The sequence below is a fragment of the Salvelinus alpinus genome, chromosome 28 (assembly GCF_045679555.1).
Source record: "Salvelinus alpinus chromosome 28, SLU_Salpinus.1, whole genome shotgun sequence".
Taxonomy (NCBI): domain Eukaryota; kingdom Metazoa; phylum Chordata; class Actinopteri; order Salmoniformes; family Salmonidae; genus Salvelinus; species Salvelinus alpinus.
In genome coordinates this window covers 14,368,951-14,395,948 of record NC_092113.1, presented here as the reverse complement: position 1 = coordinate 14,395,948, position 26,998 = coordinate 14,368,951, and the positions used below count along the sequence as shown (strand labels likewise).

Below are 26,998 nucleotides of genomic sequence, written 5' to 3'. Positions count from 1 at the left end.
ATATTTCCATCTTTGTCTACGAAACCGCTCGCGTGTGAGGTGCGCATTTTAGAACGGTGTATTCCTGCAAATTGTATTTTGGAACATTCGCACGTACCACCACGAGCACATTGCTGCCCTAAAACTTGAATAAATAATTGTTTATCAAAATGTTAAGTTATACATTCTTATCTGTTCCAAATGCCTTATTAATAATGGTGTATATGCTGTATACCTCCACTACACGACTTTGATGCGCATGGTGGGGTTTAAGACGTGAGTATATTCAATGCCCACTGAAAAATAAGTGGGTATAAAGTGTGTACCTGCGTATACCCTCCACTACACCACTGGCCCCATCTAAAAGAAAAAGGGGGATACCTAGTCAGTTGTATAACTGAATGCCTTCAACTGAAATGTGTCTTCCGCATTTAATCTAAGACCCTACTTCTGAGTATCTCTTTCAAGCCGTGGCTCAGAAGAAATTTGTGTTTAATCCTGACATTTGATTAAGGATTAGTTAAAGAGCCAGATTATTTGTTTGATGTCCTTGCATGCCCCGATCCGCCCATGCCTCCATGCCCTCAGTGACTGTGGGATGTTGTCTGTGACTCCAGCGGAGTATTCTGCTCGGGCTAATTTGTCCCCATGCCATTCGTGATCCCATTACAACATATTGCATTTGTACGTTTTTGTTAGATGTGGTATGATTTCAAAGAGGAGGGCTGTTGAAAATTCATACAGCAGCTATGTGCAATTTAGATATTCAACAAAGATAATCTCTTCCGGCAGGTGGCCAAACAAACTGTAGAAGTTTAGAGGCACTTTAATAATATTTTTAAGACCACAAAAGAGTTAGGCTAACTATAGTATATTTGAATTTGAATTTGTTTTCAAGAAATATAATGTGTTTTTTCTTATTTTTCTTATTTGTATTTTATGTGTATTTTTAAGTGTTCATACTCAGACCATGTCTAGGTTTAGTAGGCTACTTTCCGGAAGAGTGTAAAAACACATCCAGCCCGCAAAGATAGCAGTGTCATGATTGATGTAACCTCGTCCCCAGGCTCGAATTAATGACCCATAGACCAACACATAGACAGAGAGAGACCCGGCTGGTGGGCGAGATTATGATAGATGTGACAGAGACAGAGAGAAAGTTCGTCGTGCGCAGTTAGATGTGAGGTACTAACTTCCTCGTATACAACGAGAACGCACCCTTCAGCTCTATCTATCTGAACTATAATCCCGGGATGGAAGAGCCGACATAAAAGAAAAAGGAGCGCTTTCTAAAGAATACAAATAATTCAGCGTTGAGGACCAAATAGCAGAACATACGTGGAATATACAGCTGGTTGGAACGAGGTAACTCCCTCTAATTTGTTATTCTAGACGGCTAACCTATACCTATACTACAAGGGGAACATGTATACTCACTGATATTCATACCATAGGCAATAAGCATTTCTTAAAGAATAAAAGCAGATGACGAACAGATGGATGTTGTCTTATTAAAGCATTTCCCATGTGGGTCATTCATTAAAGGGTTATTACTGTGTTATAGGCTAATGTAGGCCTAGGTATTGCAGAAGTGTATGCTAATGCTTTACATATATATGTAAACTCAAAAACATCTCACGGTTTTGCCAATTTGACTTCAAATTCTGACATTTATCCATGTTTCTCCAAACGTCAAATTTCGAAGTTGCTCCAAATGTTACATTTCGAAGTGTTTTTAACACCCTGGGTTGCCTCCTGCTCAGCATCATTCCATTTCTCTAAGCTTCACATTCGAAGTTAACCGTATCAGTCACGAGATTCCATCAGAAATCGTTTTTTCATTTATCTAACTTTCATTTACCTGCATGTCCAGCCCTTATATTTAGCCTCACAATGAAGTGTTTTACCATTTTATTTTCAACACAACATTGGGCTACAAGGAGAACACAAAACAATTTGCAGTTGCATTCATGAGTTTTATTGACAAATGTCAATTCAAAAATAAGGTCTGCCAAAGCAAAAAGCTGATAAAATGAAAGTATATGAATGCTGTAAGTACAGAAATTGTTTGCTCATTGGGAAATTAATATACAACTAGTAAGCAACTGTGTGGTGTTTGGAGTTTGCGACAGCAACTATGTGAGTTTATTACAGTATTATAGACACTATAGACACAGACTTCTAGATTATACTATTGGTTTGTGAGACAAGGGCGGATCCCGAATCCACCCGGGCATGGTCTTTTATATCGAAATGTCTGTAGAGTCTGAATGGTTTAAGCTACAGCTATCTATGAAAAGCTGCGACTCTCACGAACACGCACATGTAAGCTGTTTTGCTCTACGTCGCTCACAAGCTATACAGGAGTCGTTAGGAAAGTATTGAGATCCCTTCACTTTTTTTCAAATTTTGTTACGTTACAGCCTTATTCTAAAATGTACTGAATAAATAAAGAATCCTCAGCAATCTACACACAATACCCCCTAATGACAAAGCGAAAACAGGTTTTAAGAAATTTTTGCAAATGTATTAAACATTTAAAACAGAAATACCTTACTTACATAAGTATTCAGACCCTTTGCGATGAGACGTGAAATTGAGCTCAGGTGTATCCTGTTTCCATTGATCATCCTTGAGATGTTTCCACGAGTTGATTGAAGTACACCTGTGGTAAATTCAATTGATTGGACATGATTTGGAAAGGCACACACCTGTCTACATAAGGTCCCACAGTTCACAGTGCATGTCAGAGCAAAAACCAAGCTATGAGGTCCAAGGAATTGTCCTTAGAGCGCCGACAAAGGTTTGTGTTGAGGCACAGATCTGGGGTAGGGTACCAAAAAATGCCTACAGCAGTGGTTCCCAAACTTTCTATAGTCCCGTACCCCTCCAAACATTCAACCTCCCGCTACGTACCCCCTCTAGCACCAGGGTCAGCACACTCTCAAATGTTGTTTTCTGCCATCATTGTAAGCCTGCCACAGACACACTATAAGATACATTTATTCAATATAAGAATGAGTGCGGGTTTTTGTCACAACCCAGCTCGTGGGAAGTGACAAAGAGCTCTTATAGGACCAGGGCACAAATAATAATATTATAATAATAAATATTTTTGCTCTTTATTTAGCCATCTTACATATAACATCTTATTTGTTCATCAAAAATGGTGAATAACTCACCACAGGTTAATGAGAAGTGTGTGCTTGAAAGGATGCACATAACTCTGCAATGCTGGGTTATATTGGAGAGAGTCTCAGTCTTAAATAATTTTCCTCACACAGTCTGTGCCTGTATTTAGTTTTCATGCTAGTGAGGGCCGAGAATCCACATAGGTACGTGGTTGCAAAGGGCGTCAGTGTCTTAATAGCGCCATTTGCCAAGGCAGGATACTCTGAGTGCAGCCCCATCCAGAAATCTGGCAGTAGCTTCTGATTAAATAAAATTTTCACAGAACCGCTTGTTGCAATTTCAATGAGGCTCTCTTGCTCAGATATTGGTAAGTGGACTGGAGACAGGGCATGAAAGGGATAACGAATCCAGTTGTTTGTGTTATCCGTTTTGTGAAAGTACCTGCGTAATTGCGCACCCAGCTCACCCTGGTGCTTCGCTATGTCACAATTGACATTGTCCGTAAACTTGAGTTAATTTGCACACAAGAAATCATACAATGATGGAAAGACCTGTGTGTTGTCCTTGTTAATGCAGACAGAGAAGAGCTCCAACTTCTTAATCATAGCCTCAATTTTGTCCTGCACATTGAATATAGTTGCGGATAGTCCCTGTAATCCTAGATTCAGATCATTCAGGCAAGAAAAAACATCACCCAGATAGGCCAGTCGTGTGAGAAACTCGTCATCATGCGAGCGGTCAGACAAGTGAAAATGATGGTCAATAAAGAAAACTTTAATCTCGCCTCTCAATTTAAAAAAAGGTGTCAATACTTTTTCCCTTGATAACCAGCGCACTTCTGTATGTTGTAAAAGCGTTACATGGTCGCTGCCCATATCATTGCATAATGCAGAAAATACACAAGAGTTCAGGGGCCTTGCTTTAACAAAGTTAACCATTGTCCAAAACGTCTTTCAAGCTGTCAGGCATTCGGTGGAGGCTGCAGTGTACCCAAGTGGCGTCGGGAGCAACAGCTTGCACTCGCGTTACCACTCCACTAGGTCTCCCTGCCATGGCTTTTGCGCCATCAGTACAGATACCAACACATCTTGACCACCAAAGTCCATTTGACGTCACAAAGGTGTCCAGCACTTAAAAAATATCCTCTCCTGTTGTCCTGGTTTCCAGTGGTTTGCAGAAGAAGATGTCTTCCTTAATTGACCCCCCATAACGTAACAGACATGTACCAGGAGCTGTGACAGGCCCGCCACGTCTGTTGACTCATCCAGCTGTAACGCATATAATTCACAAGCTTGTATGCATAGCAGTAATTGTTTCAAAACATCTCCTGCCATGTCACTTATGCGTCGTGAAACAGTGTTGTTTGCTGAAGGCATTGTCTGTATATATTTTTTTGCATTTTCCCCCAGCATTGTCCCAGCCATGGCAGCAGGAAGTATTAAGTCCTCCACAATAGTGTGGGGCTTGCCTGTCCTAGCCACTCGGTAGCTCACCATACAAGACGCTTCTAGACCCTTCTTATTTTAAAGGAACCTATTGGTTTGATACATGTCTTACTACTCGAAAGTCGTCTTAATTCTCGCTCAAAAAACTCCTGTGGCTTATTTTTCAAATCGGCATGTTTCATTTCTAAATGTCTGCGCAAGAGTGAAGGTTTCATCGAGTTGTGAGATAGTACTTTTGCACATATAACACACTGTGGCTGAGGAAAGGCACTACTCCCAATATAAGTGAACCCCAAATCAATGTAGTTCATCATATTTGCGCCTCTTCGATGGTCCAACGTCTCTGTCTGTTGTTCGGTGCTTTCCCAGGTAAGGAGGCAGTAGCTCTTTGGCTGCAAAGCCCCGTTGGAAAATCTAAATGGACTGTTTGAAAATGTGAATCACGCGCAATGTTTAGGTTTGGCAATAGCCAGTTTGGGAATAGCCAGTCTATAGCATTGAAGGTCCCCAAAAGCACAGTGGCCTCCATCATTCTGGAAGAAGTTTGAAACCACCAAGACTCTTAATAGAGCTGACCTCCTGGCCAAACTGAGCAATTGGGGGAGAAGGGCCTTGGTCAGGGAGGTGACCAAGAACCTGATGATCACTCTGACCGATCTCTACAGTTCCTCTGTGGAGATTGGAGAACCTTTCAGAAGGACAACCATATTTGCAGCACTCCACCAGTCAGGCCTTTATGGTAGAGTGGCCAGACAGAAGCCACTCCTCAATAAAAGGCACATGACAGCCTGTTTGGAGTTTGCCAAAAGGCACCTAAAGGACTCTCAGACAATGAGAAACAAGATTTTCTGGTCTGATGAAACCAAGATATAACTCTTTGGCCTGAATGACAAGTGTCACGTCTGGAGGAAACCTGGCACCATCCCTACGGTGATGCATGGTGGTGGCAGCATCATGCGGTGAGGATGTTTTTCAGCAGCAGGGACTGGGAGACTAGTCAGAATCGAGGCAAAGATGAATGGGGCAAAGTAGAGATCCTTGATGAAAATCTGCTCCAGAGCACTCAGGTCCTCAGACTTGGGTGAAGGTTCACCTTCCCACAGGACAACGACCCTAAGCACACAGCCAAGACAACGCATGAGTGGCTTCGGAAAAAGTCTCTGAATGTCCTTGAGTGGCCCAGCCAGAGCCCGGACTTGAACCCAAACAAACATCTCTGGAGAGACCTGAAAATAGCTGTGCAGCAATGCTCGCCATCCAACCTGACAGAGCTTGAGAGGATCTGCAGAGAAGAATGGGAGAAACTCCCAAAATACAGGTGTGCCAAGCTTGTAGCGTCATACCCAAGAAGACTTGAGGCTGTTATCGCTGCCAAAGGTGCGTCAACAAAGTACTGAGTAAAGGGTCTGCATACTTACAGTATGTAAATGTGATATTTCAGTTTAAAATTTTTAATACAGTTGCTAACATTTCGAAAAACCTGTTTTTGCTTTGTCATTATTGGGTATTGTGTGTAGAATGATGAGGGGGGGAAAACTATTTAATACATTTTAGAATAAGGCTGTAACGTAACAAAATGTGGAAAAAGTCAATGGGTCTGAATACTTTTCGAATGCACTGTAGATGCAATGCCTCTTCATGGCTTGTAATCTATATTTTGATGGAAACCAGGGGTTTGAACCGGTTCAAGCCAAGCCCCTTCCATGTCCACCCCTCTCTCTCACTCTCTCCCCAATGGTGAAATTTCAGTAGTATCTTGAGTCTGCAATAGCACTCTGACCAAAAACATGGACTTACCACCTGCACTGACTCTCTGCACCTTAGCACACATTCACTCACTCACGCACACACACACACACACACACACATATACATTCATGCTACACACACACACACACACACACACATCACAACTGCTGCCACTAGATTCTTATTTATTATTGCTAAATACTGCACAGCTTAAACACTTGACCCCCAATCCCTCTTCCCCAAAACACGTGTAAATATTGTACAATAAATTGTGCCTTCCCGTATTATACTTATGCTACAATGTTTATTCTATTCTATTGAACCATTTACTTTAGGTTCGTATTCTAATATTTTATTATTTCTTATTGTTGTTGCATAATCAAGAAGGAACCTGCAAGTGAGAATTTATTTGGACGGTGTACATCTGTATCCTGTACATACATAACTTGAAACTAAACAATTATTACTCATTCCATAACAAGCTTCTCTATCCGTGCTAATTGGTAGAGTAAATTAATGAGCTATTTTGTCAAAACTGTCGATTTCACAGGCTTTAAAAAAAAATAAGGAAAAGGAACTATATGAACTGTGAGCTTTTTTCTTTTAATGGTTCAGAACCCTGCAACGGAACAAAATAAATATGGATTCTGTTCAGAAAATAATTTAGGTTCTAACCCCTGATTGTAAAGTAGTAATTGTGGATTTTGTAAAAAATCAAAAAATAACAGTAAATGGTCACATCACACCCGAAACTTGCTTCCATAAGTTGAATATGTTATGTGTGTGTATGGTTCCTGGTTCCATGGCATGGCAGTTTGTGAGAGTACTAGCAGAGGAGGTTTAGCAGTGATGTTTTTCACATGGTGTACACTCCCAGCCGCCCGCCGCCTGCCCTGCAGCAGATGCAATGATAGCGGTTAGTGCCAGAGGCACACATGGCGCAAGGCTCTCACAGCTAACTAGATTTGCATCTGTGGGTAATATGATGGGTTAGAGACAGACAGACATTGCCAGAGTCCAGAGACAGATGGAGGAGGATGGTTGGGGTGTTATTAGGGGCTGATTGGATCAAGTGACGTGGATAGAAAGATGGATGGAGACGATAAGGATGAGGGGGCACTTTCTTAAGAGCAGGGTAGTTCTCTGCGTCTATGGTCTGATCATCACCTCCAGTTAACTTCCTCTGTACAGGAAGTACATGCCATGTGTGTCATGGTTTGATGAGATAAATGGACGATGTGAGTGGTTGATAAGAGGCTGAGGAGGTTTGTAAATGGATGAGAAAGGTTTGGCCAACCACCAGAGACAATTTTTCATGATACAACACTTGATGGTTTGGAAGAAGCATCTTCTCCTGAGAACCGGAGAGAGGGGGGGGGGGGGGGGGGTTCCTATACCTGTAGCCTGGCTTACTGGCATGGAGAAGCATAATATGATAGATTGGAAAAGGTTCAATCACAATAAACATTTTTCCTTAAATGGTTTTGCTGCAAGTTAAACTTTAACTGTTAAAAAGAAACTGACCCTGCTGTGACAAGAGGAATACAGTTTAAATGGAAATGGAAGTCAATATTTACACATTTTATTCTGTTAGGTTGGAGTAAGGGTATTACTCAGACTGATAAACACCACTTCTTCCCTTCATCTCTCTTTCTCTCTCTTTCACGCTGACACGTTTCAGTTATAGGCATTCAGTTGTACAACTGACTAGGTATGCCCCTTTCACTTTCCTTTCCCTTTCATTTTAATACTGCAGCTCATCTGTTAATTTCAACACAGATGAACAATAAAATGACAGGTCCTTTCTCTCTCATACAGACATAGGCTCTATTCAATCATAAGAATTACCCCTGTCTAATTTCCCTCTTGTAAATATTTTACACAGACCTTATGACTCTGAACATAGCCCTACTATGTTATGGTTTAAGTTGAAAAGAAAAAGCTCTTCATGCCACCAATCACCATTAGCAAATGTTTTACCTGCTGTCCCAAGGGCAGGGCTGCGTGTTGCTAGTTGGGTGTCACTCTGGTGATTATGACTTTGAGCATTTTGTAGCTTTTAAACAGCTGTGTAACAGCACTGTAGGCTTGTATGGGAAATATTACAGTAAACGGTCACCCTCAGAGCATAAGGCAAGTATATCCATACAGTATCTTGTAGTAAACTCTTCATAATACATTGACTTAGCACTGCTATGGCGCCATTTTTACACTCTCCACCTTGCGTTGCCAGTCCAAATGTAGTGAACAGACATTGTATTCTGACTGATATTTTTTGAAATAACACATTTTTAGGTTCTTCCACTATGGGCTGTGTGGGGTCCAATGAGCAGCAGGATCCCAGCAGCAAAGGTGTGGTCAATGATGACTCTCCGAACCAGACTCAGACAGCCCACTACGTCAAAGACCCCACCACAGGGACCAAGGCTGTGAGTGAACACCTGGGGGGGGGGGGGGGGGGGGGGGGGGTATTATTATGTTGGAGGACAGGAAGAGATAATTAATTTGTGAGGTGCGTTAAAGAAATAAGTGCTTTTCTAGCCAGTTGTTTTTATTTGCATTACTGCTCGACTCTCCTCTGTTGCCAAGTACAAGATACCGATCTGTAAGTCGGTTTCCTTTGGTGTCTGGGCTGGTCATTACTTCCTGTGTGTTAATTGTAAACCCATATATCACATCTGGTTCCTTGGAAGTTGTGGGAACATATGTTTTTGGTTTCACATTGGTTGTGGGAACAAAAGTTTGTACCATGTTTTGTGCTGCTAACATGTTGTGTTGCTACCATGTTGTTGCTATGTTGTGTTGCTACCATGCTGTGTTGTCATGTGTTGCTGCCTTGCTATGTTGTTGTATTAGGTCTCTCTTTATGTAGTGTTGTGTTGTCTCTCCTGTCGTGATGTGTGTTTTGTCCTATGTATATATTTTATTTATTTTTAATTCCAGCCCCCGTCCCCGCGGGAGGCCTTTTGTCTTTTGGTAGGCCGTCATTGTAAATAAGAATTTGTTCTTAACTGACTTGCTTAGTTAAATAAAGGTTGTTGTTTTTTTAAATAAAAAAATAAAAACCCAAGCCATAAAAGCCAAATGTAACCATGTTTGAACTTTTAGGAACTGTTCTGTTAAAGTAATGAAATACCAAGAAAACGAAACATTTTTTAAATGTTCTGAGAACAGAAGTAAACATTTTGCCTGTTCCGGGAACGTTTATATTTAGATCGCATGGAGGTTCTGAGAACGTTTTAGTCTGGTTCCTTGAAAGTCTTCCTGGGAGGCTTTATTAACGCTCTGAGAATGAAAAGTGTGGGTTATTTGGAGGTTTTTGAATGACTTCCTTAAAACTTATTTTAATAACTCTGATAGCTTATTTGGGGTCAACTTTTTTGAACTCCAAGCGCAGATAAGACGCATGGAAATGACTTGGGCATTAATCATGCAAACACATTTATTTTTATTGTGACATGGCATCAGTGAGATTCAAACCTATAATCTTCTGTTCTCTATTCATGGGATTAATCCACCAGCGTGGAGCTAGCATGCCATGTTTTTTTAAGCATACAAAGCTGTTCATTTTAGTCGATTCAAACAGACCCTGTTTCAAAGGAAAAAGCACTCAATAAGATCAGGTTTGGCCAATTAGTGGGCGCGGCCAACACACCTGAACACACTTAACAAAATAGAGGATACAGAGAGTTTTGTTGATGCTGAGAATGGAATGTATATTTCTTATGTTTTTTATGGAAAGTTTTCTTAACGTTCTCAGAACAATTTGATAACATGACTTTAAATAGAACCGTTATGCTGAAGTACTGAAATTTCCACAGAAGAATAGTATTTTTTGTAACATTCTCTGAACTATTTGAGAACATTCCCAATGTCAAACCGATTAGATAATGTTCCTAGAATATTACCAAAATTGAAATGAAATGTAACCATGTTTGAACGTTTAGGAAATGTTCTGTTAAAGTAATGAAATACCAAGAAAATAGCGTTTTTCTGTCAATTTCCTTAAATGTGGTGAAAATGTTCCAAAGCCAAGCAACTATCCTGCACCAATCCCAGACATTTGTGGGAAGGTTGTATGCAAAATAACCATAGGACAACCAGGCTCTCGCTAAGCTCTAAGAAAAATCTGGTTCATCAAAACGTTATGTGCTACAGTAGCAGGGATGTGACTCAGGGCTGTTATTTAGAATGAGGAAGAGGAAGTAGCACAACAAACAAGCACAGAAATGTGTTTGTGATCATGGAACAGACATTTAGTGATTGAATTGAAAAGTCTCTCCTCTATTTCTGTTTTACTTACATTCCTATTTTCTGTCAGTCTATCGCACTCTTGCTTAGTCTGTCATTGACCACACATCCCCTTCTCTGTCTGTCACTTTCTCCCAACTATACTATACTACAACAATAATATACTATGTTCCATACTACATTTCTCATGGTTCTCCTCAAAACTCTAATCTCATATTGTCTACATATTGTCTATTGTCTACAGAACAGAACCATCTCCGTTGCCCCTCCAGTCCCCTCTAATGGTGAGTATAACACAGAAAAGTTACAGTACTCACATTGCTTACTTGAGTCTGATGTAGGAACTATTACTGTATCACACTCTGTTTTGAGCAGCACACTACATACGGTGTGTCTAAAATGGATTACCGTTTGTTGTCATATAATGAGACCACATACTGTATGAGAGTGAAAGAAGTGAGCGTGTGTGGGTTGAAATAGACCACTCAGAGCCTGATCACACAAGACAGCAGAGATGATCACTCCACTGCTATAACAGTAAAGCAGTCAGACATGAAGTGACCCAGGCAAGGCACTGGTGTTGTATTAAGAATGTAAAGTTGCACACGATGTCACCCACAAGTCTTTCTTTGTCATATGTGTGCATGCACACACACACACGCACACCTGTACACACACACACACCTGTACACACACACACACACACACACACACACACACACACACACACACACACACACACACACACACACACACACACACACACACACACACACACACACACACACACACACACACACTCACTTATGTTCTCTGCCCCCTCAGGTACTGAGAGCATTGCCATTGCACTGTATGATTATGAGGCTGTAAATGATGGAGACCTGGACTTCAAGAAGGGAGACAAGCTTAAAATATTACAGGAGTGAGTGTATCTGACATTTACATACAAACAAGATGCATCATTACCCATATAAAGCAGTGTATAGCTTACCTATATCCACCTCTCTCTCTCTCTCTCTCTCTCTCTCTCTCTCTCTCTCTCTCTCTCTCTCTCTCTCTCTCTCTCTCTCTCTCTCTCTCTCTCTCTCTCTCTCTCTCTCTCTCTCTCTCTCTCTCTCTCTCTCTCTCTCTCTCTGTCTCTGTCTCTGTCTCTGTCTCTGTCTCTGTCTCTCTCTCTCTCGCTCTCTCTCTGTCTCTCACTCTCTCTCTCTCTAGATCTGGAGAATGGTGGAGAGCACAGTTAATTAGCACAGGCAAGGAAGGCTACATCCCCAATAACTATGTAGCCATAGACAGACTTGAAACCGAAGAGTAAGTTTTTTATCAGTGCACTGTGTGAATAGTTTATGAGTAGAGCTGCTCAAATGAATCAGTGTGTGATATAAATGTACCATCATCCAGGTGGTTCTATAAAGGAGTGAGCAGGAAAGATGCAGAGAGGCAGCTGCTAGCATCAGCAAACAAAACGGGATCGTTTATGATCCGTGACAGTGAGACAACCAAGGGTGAGCAAGTTCAAAAGCTCTTATACATACACACATACAAACAAACTTGTACACATTTAGCAAGCTAACGCCCTCTCTCCTTCCTACTACAGGCAGCTACTCCTTATCCGTAAGGGACAGTGATTCCCAATCAGGAGACACAGTCAAGCATTACAAGATTCGTACACTGGATAACGGTGGTTTCTACATCTCTCCACGCATCACCTTCACCACTCTGCAGGAACTGGTCAGCCACTATAAAAGTGAGTGCCAACAGCATGGCCAGACCACCATAATACACAGGGATACACCCATAGAGATAGATAGCCCTCTATCGAGCCCAACAGTGGAGGTGTCATAAGGCTCATAATACCCATAAAACCTTCAAACAGGGAAATTGTCAAACAGGGAAATGGTTCCAATCCTTTTTCCACCATAAATGTTTCCCAACGGGAATTTTACAAACACTTAAAAATAAGGGCTGTTTGTGTAGGCTTACCCTGGCGTGACGTTTTGATAACCATGTAAATCTCTCTCAGACAATGTGACTTTTATCAATGTATTCAACTCTATTTTCTCTCAGATTCAAAATTGCTAATTAGCGTCATGTAAGACTACAAATCCCTGCAAGCTCCTAAACGTCATCTCTAGTTGCCACCTTTGATTAAATGTAATGTGTAAAAAACTTGCACAAGACAGTTCACAGAATTGTCAATTTAAATACATTTTGACAATTTATTCATTTCTAAATTTAAATTTCTAAACTTTGCCTCGATTCGGCAGTCTCGTCCAGATTATCATGGCATTTGTAGTCCTTTATGATAGCCACATTAGCAGCTAATCAGCATTTCATTTGGGGGGGGGGGGGGGTAAATACAGGCGAATATATTGGTAAAAATCACCTTGACTTAGGAAGATTTAGACGGTTATCAAAACTACACGCCAGGGTAAGCCTACACGAAACACAGCCCTTATTTTAAGTGTTTCTAAAATCCACAATGGGAAAAATTTATGGTAGAAAAACGATTTTAACCATTTCCTTTTTTGACCGCCAGGTTTTATGGGTATTATGACTCATACTGTGGTACTCTATGGCAATGTCCATGCAAAAGTGGGTTATATCCAACTAGAGTTCTCTATCTATCTCTATGGATACAACCTAGCAGTCACTGTTACTAAAGGGGATGGTGACAGTTAGAGGTAAACAGCCCCCTCTGCTGGCTGCCTGTTCTGAATATGGGCACACAGTCTATATGGCCTCCAGCAGTGTTTACTTTCTATGTGTTTATTAATGTGTGTTATGTACAGTTAAAATATATATTCAGTGAATGTCCTGTATGATTCAGAGCTTTGTGTGTGGATGTCTTACTCTCATTGGATGTGTTTGCTTCCAATAGAGCAGGGAGATGGTCTGTGCCAGGCCTTGACCAGCCCCTGCCTCAGTCCCAAGCCCCAGAAGCCCTGGGAGAAGGATGCCTGGGAGATCCCTCGGGAGTCCCTCAAACTTGATAGGAAGCTCGGGGCTGGCCAGTTCGGAGAGGTCTGGATGGGTGAGTTACTCAAACATTCTGAGAAGGTTATACTTGGACCAATACTGGGAAATCAGAATAAGTTTATATGTATTCTGAAAACATCTTGCTTTTTGCGAGCTGTGAACTGAGCATGGCTAATGTGGTTTGTCTTTGTGTCTTGTGCTGTAGCTACATACAACAAGCACACCAAGGTGGCAGTGAAGACCATGAAGCCTGGCACCATGTCGGTGGAGGCTTTCCTGGACGAGGCCAACCTGATGAAGGCCCTGCAGCACGACAAGCTGGTCCGTCTGAACGCCGTGGTAACTAAAGAGGAACCCATCTACATCATCACAGAGTACATGGAAAAGGGTATGTACACTACAGTTTGACATTTTGTACACATTTACATTACTGTACAGTACATTTCCTGTCAGTCTATTTCTGTCATTGAATTCTGTTTGTGTGTATGTGTGTGCGTGTTTAGGCAGTTTGCTGGACTTCTTGAAGACTGATGAGGGCAACCGTGTGCAGCTCCCCAAACTCATTGACTTCTGTGCACAGGTGAGATTCAGCTACCGTATCTCACAGTTCGTTTTTTTTTCAATCACTGGTGCAATTTTCACAAGTATGTGGTACATTTTCACAACTCTAAACACAAAAAACAAATTCACAAAGTCACTTGGTCACTGCACTAAATCACTCTTTCAATTTGGATAGATATTCAATCTACTGTAAGTATCTGCTTTTCAAAATGCAATATTCAATTAACTATATGGGGGGAAAAATGTGTGAAACCCCAAAGAATGCATAATCAAGGTTTTGAACATAATACAGGGGGCTTATCAGTGTACTTAAGAGTTTAGAAAATATACCACATCTGTAAAAAGCGCCATAGTGATTGATAAAAACTATAACAATATATTCTACTCGTTATCTGAATTTCATTGATATAGTGTAAGTTGATGAATTTTGTCAAGCTGAGAGAGAAAGGTTATACTGTATCAGTTGCCACATAGAAAAGGTGATCTTGAACAACAATGCTGCATGGGGTAGAAATGGCCTACACACACCGTGCTACACAAATACGTTTTTACTGTAGCCTACTGCTTTACAATACCCCCAGAATTCCCCTATTTCTGCTCATTTGTTCTACTTATGTACTGTATAAGGATAATGAAACTGTAAGATTGACATATTTCTCACATCCTACCATTAGATACAACAATATGGTTGAAAAAACAAATAGTTAAAGTACTAGCTGAATACTGTATGGGAAAGTATATTTACCATCCACTATTCCTTCTATTCAACACTTCAAAAACAACCGTTTGAAAAATGTGTCTTGCATTTTTTGCTATTGGATGAAATGTTAGTTAAAATGGCTAAATGGTGAGTGTATTGGTGACTAAACAAAATGTTATCATGGTATTTCACGTAAAACAAAAATGTGTTCAACACAAATGGATGCACAATCAAAGGTTCTGAACATAAGACAGCATTATAAGTGTTATCAGTTTAGAGTTTTGCACTTAAGAGTTTTGAAAATACACCACTTACATCTGAAAAATGCACCAAATCGATTGAAAAAAAACCTGTAAACTGTCAGTTCGGGTTTTGTTGAATTGTATGGTTTTATATTCTTCAAGTCTTCTACAGCGGTTCTTTTGCAGAAGGGAAAATGAGACACAAAAACAGTGGGACTAATGCCATAACAAAACAAAGGGAGGAATGCTTTGGTCTCATTATGTCCATTTACCTACATCATCAAGCCACTCATTTGTGGTCTCGTGACGATCCTGCTTTTGTTCTGTGGCTGATGTTTCTGCTATTGTGGGTAGCCTTTCAATATTCAAATCTGTCTTTAGCTTGGCAGAAGAAGGTGTGTGGCAGCACATGTTTGTAAATCTAATTCTTTATGCCAATGTTTGCTGTTGAACAATTGTTTGCTTTGAATATTTTAAGAATATGTTTTACTATGATTATTGACACATTGTATTACAAGGAATAGATGGACACAGCTCAAAATATCAGTTTGAACCTGATCATACAGTATTTGCATTTTTACAACTGTTGCTGCAGATTTACAGAGGCAATATAGGGGGCATAAGTATTATTTTTTTAATCAAATAAAAAGAGGACCTTAGAGAAAAGTCAAACGTATAAACGTATGCTTATCTGTGATTAGGTATGTTTATGCCATCTGTTGTATGTAGATTGTAGGTGAGAGGTTTGAAAAATTAGGAAGATATCAAAATGGAATGGAGAGAGAGAAAGAGAGAATGACTGAAAGAGAAGGGGAACAGGAAGACATTGTTGGATCAGTCCGTTCAGATTTAAATCTACCATGACAGATTTGGTTATGTTTGTTATATTATTAAACTGAGATTGGTACACAGATTAGGTTAATCAAGTTCTATAACAGCATATGTCAGTCAAATGTGTGTCTATATACAGTGGGGCAAAAAAGTATTTAGTCAGCCACCAATTGTGCAAGTTCTCCCACTTAAAAAGATGAGAGAGGCCTGTAATTTTCATCATAGGTACACTTCAACTATGACAGACAAAATGAGGAAAGAAAATCCAGAAAATCACATTGTAGGATTTTTAATGAATTTATTTGCAAATTATGGTGGAAAATAAGTATTTGGTTACCTACAAACAAGCAAGATTTCTGGCTCTCACAGACCTGTAACTTCTTCTTTAAGAGGCTCCTCTGTCATCCACTCGTTACCTGTATTAATGGCACCTGTTTGAACTTGTTATCAGTATAAAAGACACCTGTCCACAACCTCAAACAGTCACACTCCAAACTCCACTATGGCCAAGACCAAAGAGCTGTCAAAGGACACCAGAAACAAAATTGTAGACCTGCACCAGGCTGGGAAGACTGAATCTGCAATAGGTAAGCAGCTTGGTTTGAAGAAATCAACTGTGGGAGCAATTATTAGGAAATAGAAGACATACAAGACCACTGATAATCTCCCTCGATCTGGGGCTCCACGCAAGATCTCACCCCGTGGGGTCAAAATGATCACAAGAACGGTGAGCAAAAATCCCAGAACCACACGGGGGGACCTAGTGAATGACCTGCAGAGAGCTGGGACCAAAGTAACAAAGCCTACCATCACTAACACACTACGCCGCCAGGGACTCAAATCCTGCAGTGCCAGACGTGTCCCCCTGCTTAAGCCAGTACATGTCCAGGCCCGTCTGAAGTTTGCTAGAGAGCATTTGGATGATCCAGAAGAAGATTGGGAGAATGTCATATGGTCAGATGAAACCAAAATATAACTTTTTGGTAAAAACTCAACTCGTTATGTTTGGAGGACAAAGAATGCTGAGTTGCATCCAAAGAGCACCATACCTACTGTGAAGCATGGGGGTGGAAACATCATGCTTTGGGTCTGTTTTTCTGCAAAGGGACCAGGACGACTGATCCGTGTAAAGGAAATTATGAATGGGGCCATGTATCGTGAGATTTTGAGTGAAAACCTCCTTCCATCAGCAAGGGCATTGAAGATGAAACGTGGCTGGGTCTTTCAGCATGACAATGATCCCAAACACACCGCCCGGGCAACGAAGGAGTGGCCTAGCCAGTCTCCAGATCTCAACCCCATAGAAAATCTTTGGAGGGAGTTGAAAGTCCGTGTTGCCCAGCAACAGCCCCAAAACATCACTGCTCTAGATGGAGGAATGGGCCAAAATACCAGCAACAGTGTGTGAAAACCTTGTGAAAACTTACAGAAAATGTTTGACCTCTGTCATTGCCAACAAAGGGTATATAACAAAGTATTGAGATAAACTTTTGTTATTGACCAAATACTTATTTTCCACCATAATTTGCAAATAAATTCATTAAAAATCCTACAATGTGATTTTCAGGAATTTTTTTTCTCATTTTGTCTGTCATAGTTGAAGTGTACCTATAAAGAAAATTACAAGCCTCTCTCATCTTTTTAAGTGGGAGAACTTGCACAATTGGTGGCTGACTAAATACTTTTTTGCACCACTGTACGTGCGTGTGTGTGAGTGGTGAAAAATAAAGCCTGCTGGTAGTTGTAATTTTAAAGGGATCCCAGATGGGATCGTTGGGAAGGAAATATTGTCCCAGTTGAGTAGGTATTGGAGTAATCAGTGCTTGTGAATAACATAAGTTGCTATTTGAAAGTCAATTATCTTTATTGATATCATTGTTTTTATGACTGCTTATTTTATCATCCTATAGGTGATCCTAAGGGGTAGGCAAAATCCTGTCTCGTAAGGGGAGGCTACTTACTTTGCAGCTTGAGATCAAAATATTTGTGAAAACAGCAGATACGGTGCATTCGGAAAGTATTCAGACCCACTGACTTTTTCCACATTTTGTTACGTTACAGCCTTATTCTAAAATGGATAAAAAAAAACATTTTCCTTCATCAATCTACACACAATAACCCATAATGACAAAGCAAAAACAGTTTTAACTTTCTTTTTTTTTAATCAAAAATAATAATTGTAAAAAATATACATTTACATAAGTATGCAGACCCTTTACTCAGTACTTTGTTGAAGCACCTTTGGCAGTGATTACAACATCGAGTCTTCTTTGGTATGACGCTACAAGCTTGGCACACCTGTATTTGGGGAGTTTCTCCCATTCTCCTTGCAGATCCTATCAAGCACTGTCAGGTTGGATGGGGAGCGTTGCTGCACAGCTATTTTCAGGTCTCTCCAGAGATGTTCGATCGGGTTCAAGTCCGGGCTCTGGCTGGGCCACTCAAGGACATTCAGAGACTTGTCCCGAATCCACTCCTGCATTGTCTTGGCTGTCTGCTTAGGGCTGTTGTCCTGTGGGAAGGTGAACCTTCGCTCCAGTCTGAGGTCCTGAGCGCACCGGAGCAGGTTTTCATTAAGGATCTCTCTGTACTTTGCTCCATTCATCTTTCCCTCGATCCTGACTAGTCTCCCAGTCCCTGCCGCTGAAAACATCCCTACAGCATGATGCTGCCACCACCATGCATCACCGTAGGGATGGTGCAAGGTTTCCTCCAGACGTGACGCTTGGCGTTCAGGCCAAAGAGTTCAATCTTGATTTCATCAGACCAGAGAAGCTTGTTTCTCAAGGTCTGAGAGTCCTTTAGATGCCTTTTGGCAAACTCCAATCAGGCTGTCATGTGCATTTTACTGAGGAGTGTCTTCCGTTTGGCCACTCTACCATAAAAGCCTAATTGGTGGAGTGCTGCAGGCATGGTTGTCCTTCTGTAAAGTTCTCCCATCTCCACAGAGGAACTGCTCTGTCAGAGTGACCATTGGCTTCTTGGTCACCTCCCAGACCAAGGCTCTTCTCCCCCGATTGCTCAGTTTGGCCGGGGGGCCAACTCTAGGAAGAGTCTTGGTGGTTCCAAACTTCTTCCATTTAAGAATGACGATCCTGCAGAAATGTTTGGGTACCCTTATCCAGATCTGTGCCTCGACACAATTCTGTCTGGGAGCTCTACGGACAATTTCTTCGACCTCATGGCTTAGTTTTTGCTCAGACTTGATTTACATTTACATTTTACATTTAAGTCATTTAGCAGACGCTCTTATCCAGAGCGACTTACAAATTGGTGCATTCACCTTATGATATCCAGTGGAACAACCACTTTACAATAGTGCATCTAACTCTTTTAAGGGGGGGGGGGGTTAGAAGGATTACTTTATCCTATCCTAGGTATTCCTTAAAGAGGTGGGGTTTCAGGTGTCTCCGGAAGGTGGTGATTGACTCCGCTGACCTGGCGTTGTGAGGGAGTTTGTTCCACCATTGGGGTGCCAGAGCAGCGAACAGTTTTGACTGGGCTGAGCGGGAACTGTACTTCCTCAGAGGTAGGGAGGCGAGCAGGCCAGAGGTGGATGAACGCAGTGCCCTTGTTTGGGTGTAGGGCCTGATCAGAGCCTGAAGGTACGGAGGTGCCGTTCCCCTCACAGCTCCGTAGGCAAGCACCATGGTCTTGTAGCGGATGCGAGCTTCAACTGGAAGCCAGTGGAGAGAGCGGAGGAGCGGGGTGACGTGAGAGAACTTGGGAAAGTTGAACACCAGACGGGCTGCGGCGTTCTGGATGAGTTGTAGGGGTTTAATGGCACAGGCAGGGAGCCCAGCCAACAGCGAGTTGCAGTAATCCAGACGGGAGATGACAAGTGCCTGGATTAGGACCTGCGCCGCTTCCTGCGTGAGGCAGGGTCGTACTCTGCGAATGTTGTAGAGCATGAACCTACAGGAACGGGTCACCGCCTTGATGTTAGTTGAGAACGACAGGGTGTTGTCCAGGATCACGCCAAGGTTCTTAGCACTCTGGGAGGAGGACACAATGGAGTTGTCAACCGTGATGGCGAGATCATGGAACGGGCAGTCCTTCCCCGGGAGGAAGAGCAGCTCCGTCTTGCCGAGGTTCAGCTTGAGGTGGTGATCCGTCATCCACACTGATATGTCTGCCAGACATGCAGAGATGCGATTCACCACCTGGTTATCAGAGGGGGGAAAGGAGAAGATTAATTGCGTGTCGTCTGCATAGCAATGATAGGAGAGACCATGTGAGGATATGACAGAGCCAAGTGACTTGGTGTATAGCGAGAATAGGAGAGGGCCTAGAACAGAGCCCTGGGGGACACCAGTGGTGAGAGCACGTGGTGCGGAGACAGATTCTCGCCACGCCACCTGGTAGGAGCGACCTGTCAGGTAGGACGCAATCCAAGCGTGGGCCGCGCCGGAGATGCCCAGCTCGGAGAGGGTGGAGAGGAGGATCTGATGGTTCACAGTATCAAAGGCAGCCGATAGGTCTAGAAGGATGAGAGCAGAGGAGAGAGAGTTAGCTTTAGCAGTGCGGAGCGCCTCCGTGACACAGAGAAGAGCAGTCTCAGTTGAATGACTAGTCTTGAAACCTGACTGATTTGGATCAAGAAGGTCATTCTGAGAGAGATAGCAGGAGAGCTGGCCAAGGACGGCACGTTCAAGAGTTTTGGAGAGAAAAGAAAGAAGGGATACTGGTCTGTAGTTGTTGACATCGGAGGGATCGAGTGTAGATTTTTTCAGAAGGGGTGCAACTCTCGCTCTCTTGAAGACGGAAGGGACGTAGCCAGCGGTCAAGGATGAGTTGATGAGCGAGGTGAGGTAAGGGAGAAGGTCTCCGGAAATGGTCTGGAGAAGAGAGGAGGGGATAGGGTCAAGCGGGCAGGTTGTTGGGCGGCCGGCCGTCACAAGACGCGAGATTTCATCTGGAGAGAGAGGGGAGAAAGAGGTCAAAGCACAGGGTAGGGCAGTGTGAGCAGAACCAGCGGTGTCGTTTGACTTAGCAAACGAGGATCGGATGTCGTCAACCTTCTTTTCAAAATGGTTGACGAAGTCATCAGCAGAGAGGGAGGAGGGGGGAGGAGGGGGAGGAGGATTCAGGAGGGAGGAGAAGGTGGCAAAGAGCTTCCTAGGGTTAGAGGCAGATGCTTGGAATTTAGAGTGGTAGAAATTGGCTTTAGCAGCAGAGACCGAAGAGGAGAATGTAGAGAGGAGGGAGTGAAAGGATGCCAGGTCCGCAGGGAGGCGAGTTTTCCTCCATTTCCGCTCGGCTGCCCGGAGCCCTGTTCTGTGAGCTCGCAATGAGTCGTCGAGCCACGGAGCAGGAGGGGAGGACCGAGCCGGCCTGGAGGATAGGGGACATAGAGAGTCAAAGGATGCAGAAAGGGAGGAGAGGAGGGTTGAGGAGGCAGAATCAGGAGATAGGTTGGAGAAGGTTTGAGCAGAGGGAAGAGATGATAGGATGGAAGAGGAGAGAGTAGCGGGGGAGAGAGAGCGAAGGTTGGGACGGCGCGATACCATCCGAGTAGGGGCAGTGTGGGAAGTGTTGGATGAGAGCGAGAGGGAAAAGGATACAAGGTAGTGGTCGTGCACTGTCAACTGTGGGACCTTATATAGACAGGTGTGTGCCTTTCCAAATCATGTCCAATCAATTGAATTTACCACAGGTGGACTCCAAGTTGTAGAAACATCTCATGGATGACCGATGGAAACAGGATGCACCTGAGCTCAGTTTTGAGACTCATAGCAAAGGGTCTGAATACTTATGTAAATAAGGTATTTCTGTTTTTTATTTGTTTAAAAAATTGCAGAAATTTAGAAAAAAAAGTTTTCTCGCTTTAGCATTATGTGGTATTGTGTGTAGATTGATGAGGAACATTTTTTATTTCATAAATTTTTGAATAAGCCTGTAACGTAACAAAATGTGGAAAAGGGGAAGGGGTCTGAATACTTTCATTATGATCCTTTGCCAAGTGAACAAACACAGAAGTATGTTTGGAGTGCCCCCTTTTCTATTGTCTTCCGACATCTAACCATGTCTTTGTCCGTAGATTGCAGAAGGAATGGCCTACATCGAGCAGAGGAACTATATTCACCGAGACCTGCGAGCCGCCAACATCCTGGTCTCGAAGGCTCTGGTGTGCAAGATTGCTGACTTTGGCCTCGCCCGAATCATCGAGGACAATGAGTACACAGCCAGGGAAGGTAAGCATTATCCCCTTGGGGAACATGTCTGTGCCATATAATGGTTAATTAATAACTGTAACATAACAGCTGATTTAGCAAATTATAGGACAGTCGTAGTAGAGAAAGGGAGCATTTAGATGTGGGTGTGGTTTGGAATTCGAATTTGAGAGAGGGAAGTCAGGGAACAATGAAGAGAGATATATATCATTGTGTCAGAGGGAGTTCTGTGGGACTGAATAAATAACAGGGTTTGAATAGAAAAAGACAAGCTGTGTTATGTATCAGTGACAGCAGGGTGCAGCAGAAGGTAGAGTAAGAAAGCCTACTCTTGTTCCCTAAAAGGAGCAAAGTTCCCCATCAAATGGACGGCCCCAGAGGCAATCAACTTTGGCTCCTTCACCATCAAATCAGACGTCTGGTCCTTTGGCATCCTACTGACCGAGATCATCAGCTATGGACGCACACCATATCCAGGTCAGGACCTGAATGATAACATGTACTCTACTGTACTTGTACTGTATATTCATTGAATGATGAATTCAATGAATCCTTTTCCCCCTGTAATGATGTGTTTCTGTGCTGGCTCTATCATCTAGGTATGACAAACCCAGAAGTGATTCGCTCTCTGGAGAGCGGCTATCGCATGCAGCGCACCGACAGCTGTCCGCAGGAGCTCTATGACATCATGTTGGAGTGCTGGAAGAACAAGCCCGAGGACCGGCCCACCTTTGAGTATCTGCAGAGTGTCCTGGAGGATTTCTACACCGCAACAGAGAGCCAGTACCAGCAACAGCCATGAGCCAGAATGATTCAGGGAGATACATAACCTACTCTCTCATACTCTTATACAAATGTACATGTGTACAGACAAACCTACAGAGAAAAAAGGGGATCTGAACATGTTTCAGATGGTTCCTTATGAAATATGGCATTTACTGTAACTTAATAAGGTATGACCTAACAAATGTATTACAGTGATTCATGAAATGGCTGACTCTAAGGCGTTGTCAACATTTTAATTTATATTTATTTTGCATATCTTGTTAGGTGACTTTACCTTCCCTTCCCCTTTGTAGTTAGCTCTGCCAGTCCTGTTTGTTTGTTGTATGAATTAACTGTGCTCTAACTATGTATTTGAATGAGCTTTTCATACACGCCCAGAAAATGCACAAAATAAGAAATACAAAAAGATTTGTACATTTCCTATGTATATGCCCAGGGCATACAGTATATTGGAAAATGTTATTTTTATTCTGGCATATACCATTGAATCACTATAATTCACTGAACAAGCACTGGAGTATAATATTTTAATTTACAAAACACATTTTGTCTATTTGATTAATTTATTCTAGCCAAGAGTACCTGTCCATTCTCTATACACAAATGTGGACAACCCTTCAAATGAGTGGATTTGGCTATTTCAGCCACACCCGTTGCTTACAGGTGTATAAATCGAGCACACATTCATGCAATCTCCATAGACAGACATTGGCAGTAAACATTTTATTTTACCTTTATTTAACTAGGCAAGTCAGTTAAGAACAAATTCTTAATTTCAATGATGGCCTAGGAACAGTGGCCTGTTCAGGGACAGAACGACAGATTCGTATCTTGTCAGCTCAGGGATTTGAACTTGCAACCTTTCGGTTACTAGTCCAATGCTCTAACCACTAGGCTACCCTGCCTCCCCAAATGACCTTACTGAAGTGCTCAGTGAATTTCAACTTGGCACCGTCATAGTCAGTTGGTCCAATTTCTGCCCTGCTAGATCTGCCCCAGTCAACTGTAAGTGATGTTATTGTGAAGTGGAAACGTCTAGGAGCAACAACGGCTCAGCCTCAAAGTGGTAGGCCACACAAGCTCACAGAACAGGACCGGTGAGTGCTGAAGCACGTAGCCTGTAAAAAATCTTCTGTTCTCTATTGCAAAATGTAGTTCTGTAATTGAGCTGTTTTTGTCTATTAATCTTCTGTATTACGTCATGTTTCATGTTCTGTGTGGACCCCAGAAAGAGTAGCTGCAGCTTTCACAACAGCTAATAAGGATCTTAATAAAATACCAAATACTCACTACCGAGTTCCAAACTGCCTCTGGAAGCAATGTCAGCACAGTAACTGTTCGTCGGGAGCTTCATGAAATGGGTTTCCATGGCTGAGCATAGTGCCAACTGTAACGTTTGGTGGAGGAGGTATAATGGTCTGGGGCTATTTTTCATGGTTTGAGCTAGGCCCCTTAGTTCCAGTGAAGGGAAATCATAATGCTACAGCATAGAATAACATTCTGGATGATTCTGTGCTTCCAACTTTGTGGCAACAGTTTGGGGAAGGCCCTTTCCTGTTTCAGCATGACAATACCCCCCGTGCACAAAGCGAGGTCCATACAGAAACGGTGTGTTGAGATCGGTGTGGAAGAACTTGACTGGCCTGCACAGAGCCCTGACCTCAACCCCATCGAACACCTTTGGGATGAATCAGTGCCCAACCTCACTAATGCTCTTGTGGCTGAATGGAAGCAAGTCCCCTCAGCTATGTTCTAACATCTAGTGGAAAGCCTTCCCAGAAGAGTGGAGGCTGTTATAGCAGCACAGGGGGGAGCAACTCCATATTAATGCCCATGAGTTTGGGACGAGATGTTCGACAAGCAGGTGTCCACATATTTTTAGTAATGTAGAGTATATACGATGCCTTCGGAAAGTGTTCAGACCCCTTGAATTTTCCCACATTTTGTTACATTATAGCCTTATTCTAAAATGTATTAAATAAATACAAAAATCCTCAGCAATCTACACACAATACCCCATAATGACAAAGCAAAAACAGGTTTTTAGAAAACAAAAATACATTTCTTACGTAAGTATTAAGAACCTTTGCTATGAGACGCGAAATTGAGCTCAGGTGCATCCTGTTTCCATTGATCATCCTTGAGATGTTTCTACAACTTGATTGGAGTCCGTCCACCTGTGGTAAATTCAATTGATTGGACATGATTTGGAAAGGCACACACCTGTCTATATAAGGTCCCACAGTTGACAGTGCATGTCAGATCAAAAACAAAGCCATGAGGTTAAAGGAATTGTCCATAGCGCTCCGAGACACGATTGTGTCGAGGCACAGATCTGGGGATGGGTACAAAAAATGTTCTTCGGCATTGAAAGTCCCCAAGAACACAATGGCCTCCATCATTCTTAAATGGAAGAAGTTTGGAACCACCAAGACTCTTCCTAGAGCTGGACGCCCGGCCAAATTGAACAATCAGGGGAGAAGGGCCTTTGTCAGGGAGGTGGCCAAGAACGCGATGGTCACTCTGACAGAGCTCTAGCATTCCTCTGAGGAGATGGGAGAACCTTCCAGAAGGACACCCATCTCTGCAGGACTCCACCAATCAGGCCTTTATGGTAGAGTGGCCAGATGGAAGCCACTCCTCAGTAAAAGGAACATGACAGCCCGCTCTGAGTTTGCCAAAAGTCACCTAAAGACTCTCAGACCATGAGAAACAAGATTCTCTGGTCTGATGAAACCAGAACTCTTGAACCTGGCACCATCCCTACGGTGAAGCATGGTGGTGGCAGCATCATGCTGTGGGGATGTTTTTCAGCGGCAGGGACTGGGAGATTAGTCAGGATCGAGGCAAAGATGAAAAGGGCAAAGTACAGAGGGATATTTGATGAAAACCTGCTCCGGTGCGCTCAGGACCTCAGACTGGGGCGAAGGTTCACCTTACAACAGGACAATGACCCTAAGCACACAGCCAAGACAACGCAGGAGTGGCTTCAGGACAAGTCTCTGAATGTCCTTGTGTGGCCCAGCCAGAGCCCAGACTTGAACGTGATCGAACATCTCTGGAGAGACCTGAAAATAGCTGTGCAGTAACGCTCCCCATCCAACCTGACAGAGCTTGAGAGGATCTGCAGAGAAGAATGGGAGAAACTCCCCAAATACAGGTGTTCCAAACTTGTAGCGTCATAGCCAAGAAGACTTGATGCTGTCATCGCTGCCAAAGGTGCTTCAACAAAGTACTGAGTAAAGGGTCTGAATACTTATGTAAATGTGATTTCAGTTTTTTTGTATTTTTAAATGAGCAAAAATGTCAAAACCTGTTTTTCCTTTGTCATTATGGGGTACTGTGAGGGAAACCCATTTAATACATTTTAGAGTAAGGCTGTAACATTACAAAATGTAGAAAAAGTCAGTGGGTCAGAATACTTTCCGAAGGCACTGTATAGGCTACACAAGGGAAAAATGTGAGATATTGTGAGGGACAATGTGACATGTTTAGAAAACGCGATTTTGTTGCTTGCTTTGTTTTTTAATGCTTTTATGTAGGCCACTGTTATCATTTGTCTAACGTGGCTGAATAATTTGTGCAATGAGGTAGATGCCATAACAATTGACTTCACAGACATTCAATGTTGGATAGGGGATGTTTTCATATGAACAATGTTGTTTTTTTTACAAAATGCTTTTTGATATTTTGTTAGAGATGCTTGTAAGTGCAATAAAGAAAATGAATTAAAGCCAGACTCAGTCCTTAATAATATAACTTTTTCTTTCTTGTTGAATATATCTCAAAATGGATATATGAAAGCTTCATTTGCCATTTGTGTCTCCAAGTTTTTACGAGTTATACGTACGGCAGCTACATTTACAAATTGCAGATCAGATTTCTCCAGGTAATTATGACGTATGATATTGATAATTCTTCTCGCACACTTTGTAGGCCTACAGTCTATTACTCTGATCCATCCACAACTACAGCAACACAACAACATTACGAATAGGCCTATCTACAGGCCAAAATAAAGGAAACACCAACATCAAGTGTCTTAAAAAGGGCATTGGGCCACCAAGAGCCAGAACAGCTTCAATGCATATTGGCCTAGATTATACAAGTCTCTGGAACTCTGTTGGAGGGATGCGACCAGTGTTCCACAAGAAATTCCAGCATTTGATG

General features: G+C 42.4%; 1 protein-coding gene across 1 annotated transcript; it reads left to right on the top strand.

Moving 5' to 3' along the window:
• Window positions 1-1,072: 1,072 nt before the first annotated feature.
• LOC139557239 (tyrosine-protein kinase HCK-like) lies at window positions 1,073-24,117 on the top strand. The gene is made up of 13 exons (XM_071371770.1): window positions 1,073-1,344; window positions 8,601-8,734; window positions 10,801-10,840; window positions 11,382-11,478; window positions 11,772-11,867; window positions 11,958-12,061; window positions 12,154-12,303; window positions 13,438-13,590; window positions 13,741-13,923; window positions 14,039-14,115; window positions 21,910-22,063; window positions 22,388-22,519; window positions 22,642-24,117. Exons 2-13 carry the CDS (start codon window positions 8,612-8,614, stop codon window positions 22,842-22,844), a joined length of 1,512 nt encoding a protein of 503 aa, XP_071227871.1. The 5' UTR covers window positions 1,073-1,344; window positions 8,601-8,611; the 3' UTR covers window positions 22,845-24,117.
• Window positions 24,118-26,998: the final 2,881 nt, after the last annotated feature.